The 25,264-nt window shown below is 41.9% G+C and overlaps 1 protein-coding gene across 1 annotated transcript in view; it reads right to left on the minus strand.

Moving 5' to 3' along the window:
- Positions 1–25,264, minus strand: part of LOC126355870 (solute carrier family 22 member 7-like) — a 160,689-nt gene that overhangs the window by 17,628 nt on the left and 117,797 nt on the right. Inside the window, exon 6 of the mRNA XM_050006370.1 lies at positions 14,419–14,640. Coding sequence (XP_049862327.1) covers positions 14,419–14,640 — 222 coding nt within the window. The remainder of the gene's footprint in view (positions 1–14,418; positions 14,641–25,264) is intronic.

Genomic DNA, 25,264 nt, shown 5'->3' on the forward strand with positions numbered 1-25,264 from the left:
CCCTCCTCACTGAAGTGTGCCACCTGATTTGTTAACCACCGCATCACCATTGTTTTGACTTCGTCATCGTCTTGAATACGCTGACCGCCCATGAGTTTCTTCAAGTGCAGGAACAGATGATAGTCACTGGGCTCAAGATCGGGGCTGTACGGAGGATGGTCTAGAGTTTCCCATAGAAAAGATGTGATGAGATCTTTCGTCTGATTCGCCACATGCGGACGGGCATTCTCTTGCAGCAAAACGATGCCCTTGCTCAACTTCCATGGACTGGTTTCAGAAATCGTCACCGTGGTTGTGGTACTATTCAAGGAAAGTCAATGCACTGTCTAAACGTTTGGTTTTGTGCGCATCCGTCGACATTTTCGGTACCCAACGTGCGCACAATTTTCGGTAATTCAAGTCCTCGGTTACAGTGCCATACAAAACAATACGAGAAGCATTAGGAAAGTCATCCCGCAAGGAGGAAATCGTAAAGCTTCTGTTTGCTCTCTCCTTATTGTCCACTTCCTGCACCAAACTTTCATTAACGAGCGAAGGACGCCCACTCCGTTGTTCATCATGCACATTTGTGCGGCCATCTTTAAGTGCTCTCACCCACTTTCTTACCATTCCACCACTCGTAATGTTTTCTCCGTAAACTGCACAGATCTCACGAGGAACATTGATCGCTTTTAGGCCTTTAGCACTAAGAAATCTTATAACAGCCCATACTTCACAGTCGACGGAGGCATCTTAAACACTCAGTACACAACGTAAACAAAGAAGAATCATACTATAATGGCTTTCATGTAAAAATAAAATTTTTAAGATATCTTAGCACATCTTTTTCTAATTTCAAAACGGTACTTACTTGAAAAACACGCCTCGTAAGATGTTCCAAAAACACACTCATATCTGAGTTAGCCTGTTAGAGTATAATCAGATCAAACCTGGCATGTAAATATCTGCTCTAGGTCAAGAAAAATAAAGCAAGTGATTAAAACGAATAAGTCCTTCAGCCTCTGTTTGGAGAGAGAAAGAGAGAGCACGCACTGAGACTTGTGTTAAATGGATAAGTAGCAGAGAGAACTGAGAGAACAGGCAGGCGCAGTAAAAATTACCCATACTGAAATCTTGCTTGGCGTTATCATGCCTACCAATCTGGATGCTAACAGTAGCACCATTATGAGAATCACAACCGAAATACTTCTGACAGTGCCGTGCGGGATTAGCCGAGCGGTCTCAGGCGCTGCAGTCATGGACTGTGCGGCTGGTCCAGGCGGAAGTTGGAGTCCTCCCTCGGGCATGGGTGGGTGTGTTTGTCCTTAGGACAATTTAGGTTAAGTACCATGTAAGCTTAGGGACTGACGACCTTAGCAGTTAAGTCCCATAAGATTTCACACACATTTGAACTTCTGACAGTGTTATTGATCAAAGCTTGCCAACATGTGCGTTCCGTAGCTGCTACCAACCACAAGAAGCACGTGCGCAGAGATGAAAACGGCGGAAACACCTGCGTTAGTGATAATTACGACATTCTCCAAGATACTGCATTGGTGCATAACTTGGAAGCGTCTTTCCATGAGTTTAGTAAACACAACAGATACACATGAAAGAGATTTTAGTCGCCATTAATGTATGTTCTCCTTCACTAGTTACAACAGTCTGCGAACGCTGTGTAACTTCTCGATTCCGCGTCTGTGACAATCACGTGGTTTTGAGGTGAAGAACCCGTTGAGCCATGCCCGGAGCGCATTTTCATCGGTAAAAGAAGTTCCTTGAGGGTTTCTCGGTAGAAAGGTGACACGTGAAAATCTGAGGGTGCAAGATCAGGTAAATAATGTGGATATGGAATGACTTCTCAGTCCATCTCCTGTATAGTGTTCTTTGACAGTCTAGTGCAGTGGTTCCCAATAGGTGGTCCGCGGACCCCCAGAGGTTCGAGAGCTATGCCAAAGGGGTCCACAAGATCCTATTAGAATAAAAAATACATTAACTTATACTTCGTACGGTAACAGATTTTTGTTTTTGGCAGCTTCTTGCATGAGCAGAGCTTTAGCGAACGATAACTTCTGCGTCTAGCGTCTTCCTAGAGCCAAGTGACACTACTAGCACACTCTAGCGCGAAACTAGAACTAGATAGAGGCAAATAGTTCTGCTGTATGCCGTTAGGCTGCGCGCGCTGCCTCTTTGCAGCTGGCAACTGACAGTCACTTTACACAAAAACTCGCTTTTCAGACCGCAATCGGCCATTGTTAATTTACTGCCAGTGCTTTCACAGTCCGTATTGTTTACATATTCAATATTCTGTATTAAAACAGTAGTGTTTGTAAAGCGTTCATGAAAAACATATATAGGAATTGGCTTGACATGCGGTCGGATTTCAGAGTGAAAGTTTCAAGTTTGGAACCTAATATGTCAGACATAATGGACTCAAAGGGCACATTGTACTCATCTCATTAAGAACTGAAAATTAAAACTAACTTTGTACTGATGGAGTACTCTGTTGAAACAGTATTTTTTCAAATAAATAATACCTTGTATGAAAATAGTGTTTTCTTATTTTTCATACGTGTCTACTCAATGCAATCTCGAGTGTAGTACACTTGAAAGACCAATAATACAATCAGTTTTAATTTTTTCCTGTCATTTTCAGTTCATACTCAATTTTTATTTTTTTAAGGAGTTTGTTATACTAAACACCTAGATTTGAAGACAAAGATTTTGAGCAATAATCAAAAATTTAACAATAACAATGATGACGAAATTGAAAAAGTTTTAAGCTCAATATTTTTTCAATAACGAATAGGTCAATATTTTTTCTAAGTACCAAAAATAGAAAACGTATAAAAAGACTCTTAATTTAGCTTTTTTAGGTACGTGATAATGTGATATGACGAGGTACCAATCATGCTCGATGAGGGGGTCCTCGAGAAAATTTTGTTGGGAACCCCTGGTCTATCGCAATGCGGACAGGCAGCCTCACCTTTTGTGGATGCGTGCTGATCTTTGAAACGGGGGCTGCTGCTGTGTTTGGTCTCAACCATTCCATTCTTTTCCCTATGTTAGCATAAAGACAACATTTCTCATCAGTAACGATACAGGGTAGGGAAGGTCGTTGGTGTTCACGAGCCAGTTAATGACAAGCAAGCAGATATGCACATACGGCCACCCGTTGATTGTTGTGATTTTGGCCTCGAACATTCGTTACCTATATACCCGATTGCAAATGTCGCACAATGGAGGGATGATCACAGCTGATCGCATTTGCCAGTTCTCGAGTACACCGACGTGGGGTATTGTTCATTAATGCGTTTAAACGATTTTCATCAAACCCTAAACGTGGAGAATGTGAAAAAGAACCTGCTTAAAACGAGAAAACCATTTTATTACCGTGCTCTATCCATCGGTATTGTCCCCATTGACGGAACAAATTGTTCTGGTTGCCTCCGCTTCTGTCACCCTCTATCGAATACGTGAAAATGTTCCGATTTGGCACTCCATTTTCTAGCGTGCACGGAACCACTGACTATCTCCAAATGGCAAAATCACAATATGTTAACTCAAATAGGATCAGTGAATTACAACAACGAGAATACCGATACGCAAAAAAAGAAAAAAAGTAAAGAAAACTGCGAGATTATGCACCAGCCTAATAGAACTGTGGTTGATTGAGATGGTAAGCACCATTCTAATAATTTTTGTTAACTTGGACCCTACACCAAGGTCAGCGCAAAGCAGATCCCAAAGTCGACCTAACTAAGGTGCCAGTTACGTTCCGAACAGCGAAGCATAGCCTCATAGCTCAGAGGTTACTGGAGTGGTGACCATTTTGAGAAGGGTGAGACGCCTCAGGTGGTCTATTGTCCCTCTTTTGCAAAGCATCTGTGGCACAAATTTCAGAACAACGGTTTGGTCAGCCTTTGTGGATTTTCGCCGTCTTGCGAAATATCGAGAATAATTAATCTTGCATTCGGTAAAATACTCCACCCCCGCGAGACGACAGTCCCCTGATTAGGCAAGCCTTCGGCCGTCTCTAAGTGCCAAGGAAATCGGTTGATGCCATTTATCTATCAATTAATTTATCAACTTTTGAAATAACAATCGTGTCAACCCATGAGCTGTGTCAATCGATACTTAATGTTATGGACAACGTGAACTTTTCCTTGTCAGGAAACTGGACAGGGCTCTTGTCGTTCCTCCAGCGCGCCTTTTGGTAGGTTAGAGAAAAATTTTGCCGAACAAGATGAAAGATGCGTAGAATCGATTGAAGTAGTTGTCAGCAACCGCTTATGAAAAGGACTCCCTTCAGTCATGTGGTGTGAGCAGCTATGTGCTACGTTGTGTGTTAAGTCAGGAAGTGAATGGGGCATAACATCTAGTCATGTGCCGGGTGATCAAAAAATCATTACAAACTTGAAAACTTAAAAACCACGGAATAATTTAGATAGAGAGGTAAAAATTGACACACATGCTTGGAGTGACATGGGGTTTTATTAGAACAAAAAAAAACAAAGTTCAAAAAATGTCTGGCAGATGGCACTGGGCACAAAAACGTCAGTTACTGGGCATGACAATGATATACAAAAGGAGCTGTAATGAGAGAAAGAATCAGATGCGCCAGCAGTCGCAGCGTGTTGACGTTACCTGAAAAGGTAATTTTAGTGAAGCTGTATTATCAGAATGGGGAATGTGCTAGTTCAGCGCTACGATCCTATCACAATAGGAAGGGGATTCGACCGGGTAAAGGTCCGCTGACAAATACAGCTGGGGCGAGAATAATTTCGAAGTTCGAAGGCACGGGTTGTTCAGTCGAAAACACCCCATAGTGGCCGACCGAGCACAGGGCGTAAGGCTGATGAGACAGTTCAGGAAGAAATGGAGACCGTAGCGGGTTCGTCTATGCACGGGGAAGTCACGCTCGGGCAGTCGCACGTCGCATCAGCATTCCATACACTACTGTTTGATTGGAACTGAGGCGTACCCTAAGATGCTATCCGTACAAAATCCGTCGGCATCATCAACTGTTACCTGGCGATTTAGTGAAGCGGAGGGCATTTGCGGTGTGGGCGTTTCAAAAGATGGCGGAAGATGACGATTGGTTGAGTAACGCGTTGTGGACCGACAAAGCTCATTTCACGCTCCGAGGGTCTGTCAACTCCCACAACTGCAGGATTTGGCTACCGAAAATCCTAGAACTGTCGTGGAAATTCCATTGCACGACGAGAAAGTCACGGTATGGGTTGGATTTACCACATCTACCGTTATCGGGGCTTTTTTCTTGGAAGAAATGCGTGACACTGGTTTTATAACAGCTACCGTGACGGGTGAGAGATACGCCGATATGTTACAAAATCGCATCATCCCCAGCCTGGCTGATAAACACCTGCTGGAACGTACGATGTTTATGCAGGATGGCGCTCCACCCCATATTTCTAGACGCGATAAAGATGTCTTGCGCGCGTCATTTGGTGATGATCGTGTGCTCAGCCGCCACTTTCGTCATGCTTGGCCTCCCAGGTCCCCAGACCTCAGTCCGTGCGATTATTGGCTTTGGGGTTAGCTGAAGTCGCAAGTGTATCGTGATCGACCGACATCTATAGGGATGCTGAAAGACAACATCCGACGCCAGTGCCTCACCATAACTCCGGGCATGCTTTACAGTGCTGTTCACAATTTTATTCCTTGACCACAGCTATTGTTGACGAATGATGATGGACATATTGAGCATTTCCTGTAAAGAACATCATCTTTGCTTTGTCTTACTTTGTAATGCTAATTATTGCTATTCTGATCAGATGAAGATCCATCTGTCGGACATTTTTTGAACTTCTGTATTTTTTGGTTCTAATAAAACCCCATGTGATTCCAAGCATGTGTGCCAATTTGTACCTCTCTATCTATATTATCCCGTGATTTATTCAGTTTTCAAAATTGTACTGGCTTTTTGATCACCCGGTGTATCTGTAGGGCTCTAGGTCTACATGTGCATGCATACTCTATAAATCACACTTAAGTGCCTGGCAGAGAGTTCAGCGAACGACCTTCACAATAATTCTCTGTTATTCCACTCTCGAAGAGCGTGTAGGAGAAACGAACAACTACATCTTTCCGTGTGATCTAGAATTTCCCTTATTTTACTAAGATGATCGTTTCTCCCCTGTAGGTTGGCGTCAACGAACTATTTTCGCATTCAGATGAGAAAGTTGGTGATTGAAATTTCGTGAGAAGACCCCGCTGCAAAGAGATACGTCTTTGGTTTAATGATGTCCATCCCAATTCCTGTATCACGTCCGTGACATTCTCTCCCATATGTCGCGATAATACGAAACGTGCTATTCTTCTTTGAACTTTCTCAATATACTCCGTTAATTCTATTTGAGCAGTACTCCACAAGAGGGTCTACAAGCGTAGTGTAGGCAGTCTCTTTGGTAGACCTTGTAAGTAGGCTGTTTGCTATGTAAGTAGGCTGTTTAGGTTTTTATGTTGGTAACGCCACGTAGCGCTCTGTATGAAAATCACTGACTGTGCTGTGTGCAGTCAGTGGCTGGTGGGCATTGTTGAAATAGTCGCTATTGTAGTGTTGGGCAGTTGGATGCTAACAGCGCGTAGCGTTGCGCTGTTGGAGGTGAGCCGCCAGCAGTGGTGGATGTGGGGAGAGAGATGGCGGAGTTTTGAGAACGCACGATCTGGACGTGTGTCCATCAGAAAGAGTAAATTTGTAATACTGGATATCATGAACTGATATGTTTATATGATGTCTTTTGAACATTATAAAGGTAAATACATTGTTCGTTCTCTATCAAAATCTTTCATTTGCTAACTATGCCTATCAGTAGTTAGAATCTTTTATTTAGCTGGCAGTATTGGCGCTCGCTCTATTGCAGTAATTCCAGTAACGAAGATTTCTGTGAGGTAAGAGATTCATGACAGGTAGACTATACATTATCGTTAGTCATGGCCACTCTTTTGTAGGGATTATTGAAAGTCAGATTGCGTTACGCAAAAAATATTGTGTGTCAGTTAAGTGTTGATCAGAATAAGTAATGTCTGAGTACTTTCAGTTCTGCTCAGATGTTTGAAAATCAAGTAACGCAAGAGGTTTATCAACACAGTAACTCATAAATTTTACTAATTGGAGGTTTCAACCTTTTGCATCTTCTAAGTGTTCTGCAGTAAAGCGTAGTCTTTGGTTCGTCTTCACCTGACATTTTATATGTGTTATTTCCAGTTTAAGTTGTTCGTAATTGTAATTCGTAGGTATTTAGTTGAATTTACGGTCTTTAGATTTGATTGATTTATTGTGTAACCCAAGTTTAACAGATTCATTTTACCACTCATGTGGATGACCTCATACTTTTCATTATTTAACTGCTAATTTTCGCACCATACAGATCTAAATCGTTTTTAAATGTGATTTGATTTTCTGATGACTTTACTAGACGATAAACGACAGCATCATCTGCAAACAACCTAAGAGGGCTGCTCAGATTGTCTCCTAAATCGTTCATATAGATAAGGACCAGCAGAGGGCTTATAACACTACCTCGGGGAATGCCAGAAATAACTTATGTTTTGCTCTATGAATTTCCGTCAGTTATTACGAACTGTAACCTCTCGGACAGGAAATCACGAATCCAGTCACATAACTGAGACGATAATCCATAAGCACGCAGTTTGATTACAAGCCGCTTGTGAGGTACTGTGTCAAAAGCCTTCTGGAAATCTAGAAATACGGAATCAGCTTGAAATCCCTTGTCCATAGCACTCAACACATCGTGTGAGTAAAAGAGCTGCTGGGTTGCTTTTAGGTGTGGAAGCGCACTAGCAAGGCTATAAAATGGATGAAGACATCTGCTCCCTCTCATTTGTTGCTCCGTCATGTCTCATTCCTTTCTTGTTCGTATATGGTGGCTTATTCGTTCTCTGTTAATGTGAACACTGGCGTAACATAGTGCAGCCATGCTCTGAACAGTATGCTCCGAACTCCACTACCTTGTCTGTCAGACTGGTATATCTACATCTACATGACTACTCTGCAATTCACATTTAAGTGCTTGGCAGAGGGTTCATCGAACCACAATCATACTATCTCTCTACTATTCCACTCCCGAACAGCGAGCGGGAAAAACGAACACCTAAACCTTTCTGTTCGAGCTCTGATTTCTCTTATTTTATTTTGATGATCATTCCTACCTATGTAGGTTGGGCTCAACAAAATATTTTCGCATTCGGAAGAGAAAGTTGGTGACTGAAATTTCGTAAAAAGGTCTCGCCGCGACGAAAAACGTCTATGCTGTAATGACTTCCATCCCAACTCGTGTATCATATCTGCCACACTCTCTCCCCTATAAAGCGATAATACAAAACGAGCTGCCCTTTTTTGCACCCTTTCGATGTCCTCCGTCAATCCCACCTGGTAAGGATCCCACACCGCGCAGCAATATTCTAACAGAGGACGAATGAGTGTAGTGTAAGCTGTCTCTTTAGTGGACTTGTTGCATCTTCTAAGTGTCCTGCCAATGAAACGCAACCTTTGGCTCGCCTTCCCGACAATATTGTCTATGTGGTCCTTCCAACTGAAGTTGTTCGTAATTTTAACACCCAGGTACTTAGTTGAATTGACAGCCTTGAGAATTGTACTATTTATCGAGTAATCGAATTCCAACGGATTTCTTTTGGAACTTGTAGAGTTCAGCATTGCTATGAATTCTGTCACACCATGAGACTGTGGTATAGACGTACGCCAGAGTTTAGGCCACACACACGCGGCGTCGACTACGAGTTGCTGTAGCAAAACTGGTAAGCGTTACTGTGTATGCCGCTCCTATCAATGAGTCTCAAGAATATCATGACTTCTTAATGCCCTCTGTAAGTAAATATCCCTCGAATGCATTTCAAATACGAACCTTTCCTTTTTTTTCCTACAAAAGCGTAGTAGTCATCTTTGTCTGCTGCCATCTTTTTGTTCCGTTTGAAAAGTGGTCCTGGCGGAGGTTCGAGTCCTCTCTCGGGCATGGGTGTGTGTGTTTGTCCTCAGGATAATTTAGGTTAAGTAGTGTATAAGCTTAGGGACTCATGACCGCAGCAGTTAAGATTACACACACATTTGACTTTTTGATTTGAAAAGGCTACAGTCTGAAGTAAAAGAACTTCTCTATCTCTTTAATACTTTTTTAGTTCAAATATAACACTGATTCAAATTTAAAGTGTGTTGAAGAAAATATCTAAATTATGTTAAAATTCTCTTAACTGCTTCTTACCAATAACCGTGCCGCCTCTCTGAGTACTACAGCACGTTTTAGCATGAATACACGTAGTAGGATAAGAAGTCCAACGCTGCCACAGTCATGGTGACATAAGAATTTATCTGGATGTAAGAAATTACTTACCAGAAAGTTGATAAAGAAGTGACACTCAATGAAATACTAAACACACGAGTTGTAGTTTGATTTTGAGGTGACTCATTTTGAGGTGACTCATCGACCTGCTAAGGCACATGAGTGGCAAAATGTGCGAGCTACTGATGTAGACTGCCAAGTATTCGCAACACTAACTTGTGCATGGAAGGTCGTGCGTGCATAAAGATGTCAGTCTCGGACCTTGCATTGTGGTACCAGTCACACAGTGAAATTTAGTTTGTAAAAGAAGCGCATGGTCGTGTGTTGACCAGGCACTGAGCCTGTCGAACAACAATGTGACATAAGCCCACCAGTACTGGCAATGGACACATCGACAAGACGTGATGTAGCACGTGAACAATAGAACAGATTCTGAGTAATCGTGTCCCCCTAATCACTGCGGTACTCTGGTGCCTTACATAGTGACAGCGTACACTTTGAAGGCACATGAAGTTCTCAACATACGAGATAGTGCACAACCGTGAGATACCATAACCATTTGAGCAAACCATTGGAGATAAAAACCGATCATCAGTGCGCAGTTTTGTGGAGACCTTACAAAAAAAGTGGCCCAAGTGCAAAAGGTACACGTGAGGGACGTAGAGGAGGAGGTCTGTTTGGTACAACGAAATGCGAAGTCACCCAAGTACCGTGTAGGACATTGGGTGATGGTGACTGTCTCTTACACCCCAGACGAGTAAATCGAAAAGAAATTTAGGCCCATTTCAAGGGCTAGCACCAGGTAAGAGTTCCTGTTCCCTACTCGCTCCACAATCGTCCACACTGGTAGTATTCGATTCCTCCATGGCGCGCCACATTCTTTACCACCTGTACAGGTGTCGGTCTCCAACTGGAGGACGGTGGAGTGGGGGGAGTGAGAACGGGAACTGACGTCACAAGGTGAGCGGGACACTCCCACTTCAGGGTATTCACTGAGATCGAGAGACAGACTGGCGTGAGTGAGTTGGGAGGGTGGTAGGTGTTTCCCTTCTGTAGGTAACAATGGCGCCAGAGGTGGCCGGACGGACTGTCGCGATATAGGTGATGCTCCACCTCTGCAGCCACGGATGGATGGACGACCTGAGGTTGTTACCACTCCACCACAGAATCCCGGTAGCAAAATGACGTCGTGATAGATCAGTAGCGAACATTAAAACAGACGTTGAGCGGTTGCACATTTTCTGTCAGTCACCACTGACCGTGGGAGATGCGTGCCAGCCTATCTAACGGGTTCTGTTAGGAGTACATGTAACACTACAACCCGTTCTATGTACTGACTTGTCAGAAAGTCCTACGAAAATTCCGTCTTATGTCAATGCGGTAGGTGGATCAAAACAAAATGTCCAGACACTCTGTGGCCAAAATGGCACTGAAATAGAGGGTGACAGACTAAAGGCCGAAGTACCAAATCTCTTTTTCCAAAGCTGTTTCACAGAGGAAGACTGAACTGTAGTTCCTTCTCTAGATTGTCGCACAGATGACAAAATAGTAGATATCGAAATAGACGACAGAGGGAGAGAGAAACAATTAAAATCGCTCAAAAGAGGAAAGGCCGCTGGAACTGATGGGATACCAGTTCGATTTTACACAGAGTACGCGAAGGAACTTGCCCCCCTTCTTGCAGCGATGTACCGTAGGTCTCTACAAAAGCGTAGCGTTCCAAAGGATTGGAAAACGGCATAGGTCATCCCCGTTTTCAAGAAGGGACGTCGAACAGATGTGCAGAACTATATACATATATCTCTAACGTCGATGAGTTGTACAATTTTGGAACACGAATTATGTTCGAGTGTAATGACTTTTCTGGAAACTAGAAATCTACTCTGTAGGAATCAGCATGGGTTTCGAAAAAGACGGTCGTGTGAAGATACCGTGTTTCTTGACTTCCGCAAGGTGTTCGACACAGTTCCCCACAGTCGTTTAATGAACAAAGTAAGAGCATATGGACTATCAGACCAATTGTGTGATTGGATTGAAGAGTTCCTAGAAAACAGAACGCAGCATCTCATTCTCAATGGAGAGAAGTCTTCCGAAGTAAGAGTGATTTCAGGTGTGCCGCAGGGGAGTGTCGTAGGACCGTTGCTATTCACAATATATATAAATGACCTTGTGGATAACATCGGAAGTTCACTGAGGCTTTTTGCAGATGATGTTGTAACAATGGAAAATTGTACTGAAATGCAGGAGGTTGTGCAACGAATTGACGCATGTTGCAGGGAATGGCAATTGAATCTCAATGTAGACAAGTGTAATGTGCTGCGAATACATAGAAAGATAGATCCCTTATCATTTAGCTACAAAATAGCAGGTCAGCAACTGGAAGCAGTTAATTCCATAAATTATCTGGGAGTACGCATTAGGAGTGATTTAAAATGGAATGATCATATAAAGTTCATCGTCGGTAAAGCAGATGCCAGACTGAGATTCATTGGAAGAATCCTAAGGAAATGCAATCCGAAAACAAAGGAAGCAGGTTACAGTACACTTGTTCGCCCGCTGCTTGAATACTGCTCAGCAGTGTGGGATCCGTACCAGATAGGGTTGATAGAAGAGATAGAGAAGATCCAACGGAGAGCAGCGCGCTTCGTTACAGGATCATTTAGCAATCGTGAAAGCGTTACGGAAATCATAGATAAACTCCAGTGGAAGACTCTGCAGGAGAGACGCTCAGTAGCTCGGTACGGGCTTTTGTTGAAGTTTCGAGAACATACCTTCACCGAAGAGTCAAGCAGTATATTGCTCCCTCCTACGTATATCTCGCGAAGAGACCATGAGGATAAAATCAGAGAGATTATAGGCCACACAGAGGCATACCGACAATCCTTTTTTTCCACGAACAACACGAGAATGGAATAGAAAGGAGAACCGATAGAGGTACACAAGGTACCCTCCGCCACACACCGTCAGGTGGCTTGCGGAGTATGGATGTAGATGTAGCTGTAGATGTATATTTCAGCTCCTTGATTTGTGGAGTTCATGACCTTTTTTTGTAAATACATTTTTTGATGAATTTCGTTTGTAATTAGTGTTTATGCAAATGTAATGTATTTTGATAGGACACGTATGAATTATTCGTGTCAGATCATTGTTAATACTTTGGCCATGTCAGGGAAGCTTTTATTGTATGAAGCACACAGAATATCTTTTGTGTAAAATTTTGTGTAAAAATAACATCGTTGGCGCGAGTGCACGCAGTCGCAAAAGCGAAGGCAGAGAAGTAGTTCGGAAGCATTTGAAGTGTGGAACAGATGTACGTGTTGACGTGCAAATGGAAGAGTGTTCTGCGTCGAAAATGGTGTTGTAATATGTGACAAGGCAAATTATATGTGGTCGAGCAGGTATGTGTGCACAGTATATGTTCACAAGTAGATTTCGAAAGTAATGAAGAATATCGTGTGGGCCGAATTTTTTCAGACTGCTCGCTACTCAAGAAGAGCCTGTTGCCAATAATGGACCTCATAATAATCACTATCACGCACCCCAAGCAACGCATCACAAAGTGACATCCAGCAGTAGTTTGTAGCTGTGTAATAGGCACTCTAGCGTCTTAGTAACTTTTTGGAACATTATACTATGTTTAGTCAAAGAACGAACTTGTGGAGAGAAACTTCATTGACCTGAGTGGCAATTGGCGAAAAGTGGCAATTGACACTAAACAAAGAAAAGTGCTGGGTCATCCACATGGGTACTAAAAGAAATCCGATAAGTTCTGGATATACGATAAATCACACAAATCTAAGAGCTGTCAATACGACTAAATACCTAGGAATTACAATTACAACCAACTTAAATGGGAAAGACCACATAGATAATATTGTGGGGAAGGCGAAACAAAGACTGCGTTTTGTTGGCAGAATACTCAGAAGACGCGACAAACCTACTAAAGAGACAGCCTACATTACACTTGTCCGTCCTCTGCTGGAATATTTCTGCGTGGTGTGGGATCCCTACCAAGTAGGACTGATGGAGGACATCGAAAAAGTGCAAAGAAGGGCAGCTCGTTTCGTGTTATCGCGCAATAGGGGCGAGAGTGTCACTGATGTGATACTCAAGTTGGGGTGGCAGTCACTGAAGCAAAGGCGGTTTTCTTTGCGGCGACATCTATTTACGAAATTTCAATCACCAACTTTCTCTTCCGAATGCGAAAATATTTTGTTGACACCCACCTACGTAGGGAGAAATGATCATCATAATAAAATGAGACAATTCAGAAGTCGGACGGAAAGATTTAGGTGTTCCTTCTACCCATGCGCCATTCGAGAGTGGAATGGTAGAGAAGTAGAATGAAAATGGCTCGATGAACCCTCTGCCAGGAACTTAAGCGTGAATTTCAGAGTAACCATGTAGATGTCATTAACCATTACCGGGGTCTTTCCTTTCACCATAAAAAGACATGAGTGAAAGTAATAGTCAGTAGGAGTGAACTTTGATGAAATTTACAGTTTATTTTCAACCGTGTGATTATTGTAAAAATCACAGCAATAACGATAGTTGCTCATACAGTATTGCACTACTACTGCAGACAATCAGTTCAAATTCAAAGTGATTTTAATTGAAATTCAGTTTCTATGATAATAATAGAATTTTATGTTGTAAGCGATATTATGTGCATATGTCTAAATAATTCTGGTAGTGAAAAATACTTGTTGCGATCAGTGCAAGTTTTTACTGCACTTATTTGAAAAGCATTCCGCTGTATTGATTATTATTGGTGATCATTATGGTAACTAACACCATTGCATTCCAAATTAACCTCTTTGCTGTTCACATCACACGTCTCTCATACATGTAAGCTTTGCTTTCCACCGCCACATGTGCAGCACTTAAGTTATAAGTTGTCATGTGACATAACATAGTTTTGGTCATCTTTGACCCTGAGTAGAGTGCAAGGAAATAGGGAAGGTTTCATATGTTTCATGACACTATAGCGCTTCTCTTGAAACAGCAAACTGGAGAAACTACAGATAACGTGTGCTAGCCATAAGCTTCTAGTTTCTAGTAGAACAAAGACGAGTCTTAAAGTTATTCTGTGAGTCACCTGGCAATGATGAGGATCACTGTGTTCCTGAAGACGCTCCAGCTGGAGAAGATGCCGAGGAAGCCCCTCCTGTCTTTCTTGCTCTTGCCCACAGTCTGGATCACCTGCAAGGCGAACGGGGGCACCGTGGAGCCGTTGGTGGCTGCTATGCGACGCACAACGGCCAGCGCCTCCTGCTCGCGACCCCTGCACGCCAGCCAGCGTGGAGACTCGGGGAACCACCTGTCACAAAAAAAGTACAAGTCTCCTATATGTACTAATCACGGTAGTAGTAGTACAATATATGTCCACTGATCAGTTTTACAACAATATTAAATGTGTCAGCTAAGTACATAGAGAAAACACAGTGAAGACTTCATTTACACTCCTGTAAAGTGGAAAAAAGAACACATTGACACCGGTGTGTCAGACCCACATACTTGCTCCGGACACTGCGAGAGGGCTGTACAAGCAATGATCACACGCACGGCACAGCGGACACACCAGGAACCGCGGTGTTGGCCGTCGAATGGCGCTAGCTGCGCAGCATTTGTGCACCGCCGCCGTCAGTGTCAGCCAGTTTGCCGTGGCATACGGAGCTCCATCGCAGTCTTTAACACTGGTAGCATGCCGCGACAGCGTGGACGTGAACCGTATGTGCAGTTGACGGACTGAGCGAGGGCGTATAGTGGGCATGCGGGAGGCCGGGTGGACGTACCGCCGAATTGCTCAACACGTGGGGCGTGAGGTCTCCACAGTACATCGATGTTGTCGCCAGTGGTCGGCGGAAGGTGCACGTGCCCGTCGACCTGGGACCGGACCGCAGCGACGCACGGATGCACGCCAAGACCGTAGGATCCTACGCAGTGCCGTAGGGGACCGCACCGCCACTTCCCAACAAATTAGGGACACTGTTGCTCCTGGGGTATCGGCGAGGACCATTCGCAACCGTCTCCATGAAGCTGGGCTACGGTCCCGCACACTGTTAGGCCGTCTTCCGCTCACGCCCCAACGTCGTGCAACCCGCCTCCAGTGGTGTCGCGACAGGCGTGAATGGAGGGACGAATGGAGACGTGTCGTCTTCAGCGATGAGAGTCGCTTCTGCATTGGTGCCAATGATGGTCGTATGCGTGTTTGGCACCGTGCAGGTGAGCGCCACAATCAGGAATGCATACGACCGAGGCACACAGGGCCAACACCCGGCATCATGGTGTGGGGAGCGATCTCCTACACTGGCCGTACACCTCTGGTGATCGTCGAGGGGACACTGAATAGTGCACGGTACATCCAAACCGTCATCGAACCCTTCGTTCTACCATTCCTAGACCGGCAAGGGAACTTGCTGTTCCAACAGGACAATGCACGCCCGCATGTATCCCGTGCCACCCAACGTGCTCTAGAAGGTGTAAGTCAACTACCCTGGCCAGCAAGATCTCCGGATCTGTCCCCCATTGAGCATGTTTGGGCCTGGATGAAGCGTCGTCTCACGCGGTCTGCACGTCCAGCACGTACGCTGGTCCAACTGAGGCGCCAGGTGGAAATGGCATGGCAAGCCGTTCCACAGGACTACATCCAGCATCTCTACGATCGTCTCCATGGGAGAATAGGAGCCTGCATTGCTGCGAAAGGTGGATATACACTGTACTAGTGCCGACATTCTGCATGCTCTGTTGCCTGTGTCTATGTGCCTGTGGTTCTGTCAGTGTGATCATGTGATGTATCTGACCCCAGGAATGTGTCAATAAAGTTTCCCCTTCGTGGGACAATGAATTCACGGTGTTCTTATTTCAATTTCCAGGAGTGTATATGTTCGGACATTTAAACCTTTACATTTCATGCTTAAGAATAATTTATTCATTGTGTAAAATTTCTTTATTATGTTCATATTCGAAAAAAAGTGAGCTCAATACGAAAACTAATGTTCCGTTATTTGTTCATACCCCATCATTAGACATATATAATATCTCTGGAACAATAACGGCTATTGGAAAACGACGTTCACCGGTATCAATGTAGGGCTGGGGCCCATGAATGTACATATTTGGAAACATTCTAAAACGAAATCATATGTGTTTTTAACACAAACTTATGTTTTTTTAAATGGACCTCCTATATTTTTGCTTCAGCAATCCATAGAATGACAAAGCACATACACAATGGCGTTGATTGCATCGCAATATTCCCGTTACATCCCGAGGTATTGAGACGCGACGTTGACGCTTGAAACACCCGACATGCGGTGCTAGCGCAAGTTCCTGAGGTTCAGGCGTGAACCTCATGCTGCCCGTAATCGCGATGTCATTGACAAGTAAGTATCCCTCTTGATAAGTATGCAGATGTGATTACACAAGTCAATCACATCGCGATTACGGGCAGCATGGGGTTCACGCCTGAGCCTCAGGACGTGAGCTAGCAGCGCATGTCGGGTGCTTCAAGCGTCAACTTTGCGCCTCAATATCTCGGGATGTAATGGGAATATTGCGATGCAATCAACGCCATTGTGTATGTGCTTTGTCATGCCATGGATTGCTGAAGAAAAAGTATAGGAGAACGATTAAAAAAAACATACGTTCGTGTTAAAAAACACATCTGCTTTCGTTTTAGAATGTTTCCAAATATGCACATTCATGGGCCCCAGCCCTACATTGATACCGGTGAAAGTCGTTTTCCAATAGCTGTTATTGTTCCAGAGAAATTTGGGTGGACAAGACAGCTGGGACACCATATATATATATATGGTGCGTCAAAAAAAATGTATACACACTTTGAACTGTCATAGACAATTTATTTCCCACTCTACCTTCGACCATAAATATAATAGACTGGCTCTGGCGTCATTTTCGTGGTTCCAACATCTCTGGGCTAAATTCACGTGAATGATGGCAAAACATGGTTCTTTCGTGTTGCGCTTATGGCTGTACTCAGCGTTTTGTCGGGGGAAATGGGATTACATTTCGCGTGTAAGTGATTCTATGATAGTGCAGATGGGTTTATTGAAATCTGCTGAAGTGACTTTTATATGTTTTTTACACTTGAAATAGAGTATCACGTAAATTAAAGTGTTGAAAGTGATGCCTGTAAAGTCAGACTCAAATTACAATTTGGAAAGTATCTGCGATAATTCGATTACAGAAGTAAGTATAACTGTTTCTCAATCCTACTCATAAGTTCCCTAAGGATGAAAACCGAAGGCAGCTTTGGATACAGGCCCTGAAACGTAAAAACTTTGAGCCATCTGCACATACGCGCTTTTTTGTATATACAAGTGAGATTATAATAAGGTAAGAGCACCTATAGTCGACACAAGAAGTGAATTTTTTTTCTAGCTTCTAATACTATTAAATAAATGTAGGCTCCAAAATTATTTTCTGGAACTTCAGAGTCTCGCCTTTCATCTAAAATATCATCTTTTTGAAAAACTGATAGTTTAAACTGTTGTAAAAATAGTAGGAACTGAACCTTTGAAGTGCATCTAAAATTGATACTCTAAAATGGACCTGCTCCTAAAGTCGACAATTTTGGCAGCTATAGCTGACATAATTCCCATATCCCATTTTCTTTTATAAGTGACTAGTGCTCAAAACGCGGCGAATCTAATGTCCAAAGTTTTGACACGAGCCCACTCTTACTGATTAAAAGAATTTTAATGACATTTTACTTCAATTGATGGTTTATAGTAATTTCGTCCCGCTGCCCACCAGAAACGCGTTCGATGTATTTGTTAGATTTTATAAGTGGTACTGTGAACAAATCCAGGTCAAATGTAGTTCTGACATAATTTTTCGCAAATAAAAAAGTAATTTTTCTTCGTAGCGTTTGGCAGTCACTTGAGGAATGTCGGTAAAACACGATACAAACATAAAATGGCAGACCGCTGATTTGAAATCCGGCAACGTTTTGCCAACAGTCACGTGGTTTATGTTGGAGCCACACCAGCCTTATAGCTTCTGCACAGGAAGGCCAGTCTACTAGTATCTATGGTCGAAGCATTCTACAAGGTTAAATATCTCTGAGAAGGTAATGTTATGTTTGTTCAACAGGTGGCAGCAGTGGCAAGGAAGTAACTGCAACATGGCGAATGTGCGTTTGGGCTTTGAAGGGCGGAAGCATATAATTAAGTGGTACTGGAAGTTTTAGAATGTTGCTGCGGTTCGAAGGCAGTGGAGAAGTGAGTCTGGTAGAGCACCACCTTCAAGGTTAACAATTACACGTCTACGAGACAAATTCGATATCCGTGGGACAGTGTGTGATGTGCATTAAGGTCGATCAGGGCGACCTCGTACAGCTACAAGTGATGATTCCACAACTGTGGCCTTGGAACTGTTTCAGCGTTCGCCTCAAAAATCTTCAAGGCAAGCGACACGTGAGAGTAATGTAAGTGCTAGTAGTGTGTTACGCATTCTGAAGAAAGGCAAGTCTCGTGTGTACATTCCAAGGCTGGTGCAACAGCTAAGTGACGACGATCCAGATCGAAGGTTAGAATTTTGTGAATGGGTTCAGGAGATGGTGAGACGTGAACGGGATTTATTGGTAGCATAATCTGGTCGGATGAAGCCCAATTCAAACTCAATAGAACTGTCAATAGGCACAATTGTGTGTACTGGGCTGAAGATAATCCTCACATTACAGTTGAAAAGGCTGTGAATTTGCCTGGTGTAAATGTGTGGTGTGGTTTGTCTGCAAGGAGACTCATTGGGCCATTCTGCTTTGAAGGTACTGTTACTGGAGAAATGTACCTAACAATGCTTGCTGACTCCATATTCCCTGCCATTTGTGCATTGTACGGTAATTATGAGTTTTATTTCCAACAAGATGGCGCCCCGCCGCACTATCATAGGGACGTACGAGCATACCTGGATCACAATGTGCCAGGCCAGTGAATAGGACGCAGGAGACCAATCGAATTTCCTGCACGCTCTCCAGACCTCACACCGCTGGATTTCTTCTTATAAGGCACAGTAAAAGATGAGGTGCACAAACGCAAACGACGTAACCTGGACACACTTTGGAATAAGATTCAGGTGGTGTGTCCATAAATCTCATTGGGCACTTTGGTACGATGTACAGAATCAGTGATGACTCGTACTCAGAAATGTATTGATGCTGAAGGCCACCAGTTTGAACATTAGTCACATTTGCAAACTACATATATTTTTCCAATTGGACTTTAAGCTTTCCATTTCCAGAAATTTAGAGTTGTAGAACAGGAAATAAATTTTCTATGACGCTTCAAAGTGTGTATACATTTTTTTGATGCACCCTATATATATATATATATATATATATATATATATATATATATATATATGTATATATATATATCATTCACTGACAACTTTCATTATAGCTATGCACTTCAATCTTTGTAACTCCGAAAAACTGAGTAGATATCATTCAGTAACAAAATGTATGTTCACAGGATGATGATGTAGTGATAGGAACAACTGAATAAAAAGAATCAATTCAGTCTATTATTGGAAAACAATGTATTCTGTTTTGAGTGCGAACATTACATCGTTTGGCCAGTGTTAAACGTTCATTGTTGAATACAGTCTGGTCGTCACCGTCATTGTCATTTCGATGTCTGACTTTTATTGAGCACCATTAAGTAATTATTAGTTCGGTTCTTATGCATGTTTATGAAGAGGCGTTTCCTAAATAGTGAACATTGTGTTTGCACCAGAATTCCGAAAATCTCAGTGGCGTAAGGATGGAATAAACCATACTACTGGATAGAAAATGATCCTCAAGGCAAACACAAACGATTTAAAGTATCTGCACAGGATTCATATTCTGAATCTATATTAATTAAGGAAATTCAAAGAAAATTAAGAAGTATTTCTCGCAAAACAGGCTTCCAACAAGTGGCAGTATATGTTTGAAAGCAAGTGATTAGGTCAATTAAAAAAAATTTATCTGATGTGCTTTATGTTCACACCACCTTAGCGTTTACTGAAAAAGGATGATTGGTGATTGGTGCAAACCAGCGGAAACAGAGAGAAAAAGTTTCAATAAATGTAAATAAAAAAGTGATTGTTCAATAATTTCAACGTAAATTTACTGTGTACTGTCAGTCACAAACCATTCAAAACCAACGAAATATCCGAACTTAACGCCAGTAAAGAAATATCTTAATTTTGAAAATACTTCATTTTTAGAAATATACTTTTCAATCAACTTTCCTTGAAATAAGGTGCCTTATTTTTCTCCAAAGAGATTGGCAAAACTAGTCAGGATTCATCTGTAACCGAGAAGACTGAATAAGTATACAAATGAAACCTCTCAAACTCGGACACTGAGTAAAAACGTAAAAATGACTGATGTAAGCATCAGAAGCTTGTGTCCTTCGGTTGTCTCACATTAAGTGAAACGACTCGAGCATGGAGAGTGAGTGAAAACACTGATGTAGCTGACAATTATGTACCATTTGATTGAGCATTTAAAGCTTTATCAATGACAACATTTAAAATTAAACTAATCCAAAGATTGCTATAAAAATTACTGTCAGAAAAAGTTCGTCTCGTTTCTAACCAATGGAAAATGCTTTATTACGTTTTCTTCAAAATCTCCTATGCTATCCCGTAGAAAATTTATTTTCGGTCAAAAGAAACTTAAGACTGTCAATTTTCGCACGTAATTGGAAAGTTGATAGGATTTTGCTGTGCATACATTTTTCCGCAGTTCCCTTGCTTATTTAAGCCAGTCATAATCATATCTCATTTGGACTGGCTGTTGTAACATTTCACGCCAAAATTATTCACGTGAGCTTTTATAGTAGCTGTTTCTTAACACTCAATTTTTGCTACTGTATACTTTAGATAACAATCACAAGAATTTTAGGATACGAGAAAACAGCACAGTGTTTGCTTTTCATTTGTTTATTATTTGTTGTATGAATCGTTCAGCTTGCGATATAGTGAGCTTTTAAGTAAGCTATTGCATATAATGTGGTCATTTCGTAAGTTTATCTGACTAATATGAACTAATTCTATACTTTACTATCAGAAATTTCGGAATTATTTGATTTGTTTTTATCATGTTCATGTTTCCTGCTATTTTCTGCACGTTATTAAGTATTTATGGTTATTTTTCAAATGTTTGCATTTACAATCTCATGCATATGTGAATAAAATGTGTGTAACAATATAACAAAAAATGAAAAACAATAAAGAAATTAAACAAAATTAAAAAACTGTAAAACAAAATAATGAAAATAATGAAAAGTGTGAAAACAGAAAAACCAAACAAATAACTCCTGTGGGATGTGACCCTGATGTGGTGGTCGTGATGTTTGTGCTCTGAGGACACAGTGGTATGTACTGTACATGTTGAATCATACCAGGCAGGCAGGCAACTGTAGAGGAACCAGTCTAACGATGCCTAACCAAATAACATGGTTCGGAAGAGAAAAAAAAAACTGTTCTGGCAATGGCTGGCGATTTTTTTCGATTTTGGGCTTACGATTTCTCTTACATACTGGTGCGATTTTGTTAATGAGCATGTTTCTTCAAACCATGAAAGTTTAAGGGTCCTCATGTACTAGGCTAGTTAGTTAATGAAGCAATGCAAAGGCTCCTTCAGAGCCAGTGTAGTTAAACTTGCATTCTGTTTAGTTGCTTCAAACTGAGTTTAAGAAAGAAATATTTACTTTGTTATCTATTCTGATGCAAGTTGATTATAGCACAGGGATAGAGACCCTGTACTAAGCGATGAAGTTATAGATTACGATCATTAGCAGACCCCCTATTTTAAATTCAGAATCATTTCAAGCTTTTCCCTGTTCGGTATTGCTGCTAGTTTCGTTTAACTGGTTTAATAAACTGTTACAACTGGTTCATTTAAGGTAACTGTTGTTGAGAGTAATGTGTTACTGTTGACTATCTCATTGGCCGTTTGTTTGTTAGTAGCACATTTATCTGCACGGTTAGGTTACTGTGTTGTAGTAGGAACAGATATAAAGAAAGACTTTAGCGTGTGTGTCAAGGAAGGTTAGGTTAGCCCTAGCACTGCCTTCTGCTTTTCTCATTTTGCTTGACACAAGAAACCCTAATTAGGCTAGCGAATGGTCTTCATATGTACTGATACATCTTGTTTTTGTGCTGGTTTAACGTCTTTTCCTGAACCACCGTTTACTATTGGTAATACTCTGCTGGAGCGTTTCGGAAACGAATCCCAGTTTGATTGTTCTGTTTCTATTAGTTTATCAAAAATTCCTCGCAGAGGTATAACGTTAGCAACGATTGCCGTTAAAGGTCGTTGGTGGAAGCGTTAAAGTAGGAATTGAAAATAAATTAGACGTAACTGTGGGAAGATGCTTTGGTGACGAGTTCTGTCAGCCTTGTGTTAACGTATATGCATCATGCACCGCTTTAAGGACGTCATAAACTGCAGCAAATGCCTGTCTCTCTGAGACATACCAAATCACATCCTTTGGGAAGTAGTATGCTGGAATGGGTGGAAGTTACGTCAACATCATTGCTGACACATATAAATCAGTCTGATGTGCATAAGAATGTGCTGAAGCATTATGTTCAAACAATCCGCCAGGACCCAGTACGTTGTCCTCGATGGTGAGTGTTCAACGCAGATGAGGGTATCATCTGGAGTGCCCCAGGGAAGTGTGGTAGGTCCGCTGTTGTTTTCTGTCTACATGAATGATCTTTTGGATAGGCTGGATAGCAATGTGCGGCTGTTTGCTGATGATGCTGTGGTGTACGGGAAGGTGTCGTCGTCGAGTGACTGTAGGAGGATACAAGATGACTTGGACAGGATTTGCGATTGGTGTAAAGAATGGCAGCTAACTCTAAATATAGATAAATGCAAATTAATGCAGATGAATAGGAAAAAGAATCCCGTAATGTTTGAATACTCCATTAGTAGTGTAGCGCTTCTCATAGTCACGCCGATTAAATATTTGGACGTAACATTGCAGAGCGATATGAAGTGGGACAAGCATGTAATGGCAGATGTGGGGAAGGCGGATAGTCGTCTTCGGTTCGTTGGTAGAATTTTGGGAAGATTTGGTTCATCTGTAAAGGAGACCGCTTATAAAACACTAATACGACCTATTCTTGAGTACTGCTCGAGCGTTTGCGACCCCTATCAGGTCGGATTGAGGGAGGACATAGAAGCAATTCAGAGGCGGGCTGCTAGATTTGTTACTGGTAGGTTTGATCATCACGCGAGTGTTACGGAAATGCTTCAGGAACTCGGATGGGAGTCTGTAGAGGAAAGGAGGCGCTCTTTTCGTGAATCGCTACTGGGGAAATTTAGAGAACCAGCATTTGAGGCTGACTGCAGTACAATTTTACTGCCACCAACTTACATTTCGCGAAAAGACCACAAAGATAAGATAGATTAGGGCTCGTACAGAGGCATATAGGCAGTTATTTTTCCCTCGTTCTGTTTGGGAGTGGAACAGGGAGAGAAGATGTTAGTTGTGGTACGAGGTACCCTCCGCCACGTACCGTATGGTGGATTGCGGAGTATGTAAGTAGATGTAGACGTAGGTATAGAATACTCTTTCACGGCAGTTCTGGCCCATCAAACAAAACTTAAAACTTGTTGCCTAGTCACCTCACCTCTACATCAGACAAACGGTATTTGAAATCATATAGACTATGTAGTGTGACATCTTTTCGGTCACACTTCTGTCTACAATGTGAATATTTCTTTTAAAATATAATTAAATGGTTTTTACCCATTACAAATTGTGACATACTTGCAAAATGTTAATATTTTGTGTTTCATATTGAAAGAACGGGGACCAGAGTGACACCTTCAGCGGAGCTCAGCTACTGCTGGGAGATTCCATTTTCCCCCTTATTAACGTAATTGTAAAAACGAAGATATGAAAAAGATGTATAATTAAACTATTACAATGTTCGGTTCCCACTTTTATTGCACCCTAAAAGCTTATTCTTCGTATGACCGAACATGGATCACGAAAGCAATACGTTGTGTGTGACTGAATTTATAATACTGCAAAATATGAAAATAAATATTTTATCTTGGAAATGCGAAGAAGTGAAACGGTGTGAAAAACGTATTTCTCCAAATTTCCGGCTTTTGTCTTGGAGAAAAATGAAAAGCAAAAAGTAAAATAACGGTGTTTTTATAAGTTACTTAGTAAGATACATAAAGAATGATATATAAAACCAAAGACCATAAGGTAGGGCTAGTCGTCTGCATATTAAGGAAATTTCTGAAACATAAAATACTTGACGAAGATTAAAATATTATAAATTTTGTTAATAGAAATGAAACGTCGCACATCTGTGCTGACTAAATCAGAGACTACAAATTATAAATTTCAACTGAACAACGTCCCTGGGATTGATTATAAAACACATCACTGGTCGAGGCTGTAGTTCCGAAAAGAAACCGCTATTCTGAGGGTTTTTTCTTAGGCCGTCGTACAAACTGCGAAACTATTTGAATTCTAGTACCAAATATTCTCGGCAAGCACCCGCTAACAAAGAGATATTATACACACTGTATATACTGCTATGTAACCAAATGTATCTTCAAGAGACGTGATGTTTATAATTCACCAACATACGGTCACGTAAAACGAGGCCTATCGTGGTAACAGTCAAGTAATCGTTCCTAGGAAAGAAACTGGTCCAGATGGCATTCATAACACAGCTCATTCATGCATCATTAGAATATTTTACAAACATCAGGAATGCTGTCCTCAAACACTACAATTTCCTTGTGCACTGGAATGTGGCCAAGGTCCTGATGTTCAGGAAAGCAGGAGAAGGCAACTCTCTCCCACAAAAGCACTCACTCAACATCCAGATAAGCTCTTCTAGCTGTGTTGTTGAGGAAGTAATTCAGGAGCGACTCACGTGGCACTGCATCA

The sequence above is a fragment of the Schistocerca gregaria genome, chromosome 3 (assembly GCF_023897955.1).
Source record: "Schistocerca gregaria isolate iqSchGreg1 chromosome 3, iqSchGreg1.2, whole genome shotgun sequence".
Lineage (NCBI taxonomy): Eukaryota > Metazoa > Arthropoda > Insecta > Orthoptera > Acrididae > Schistocerca > Schistocerca gregaria.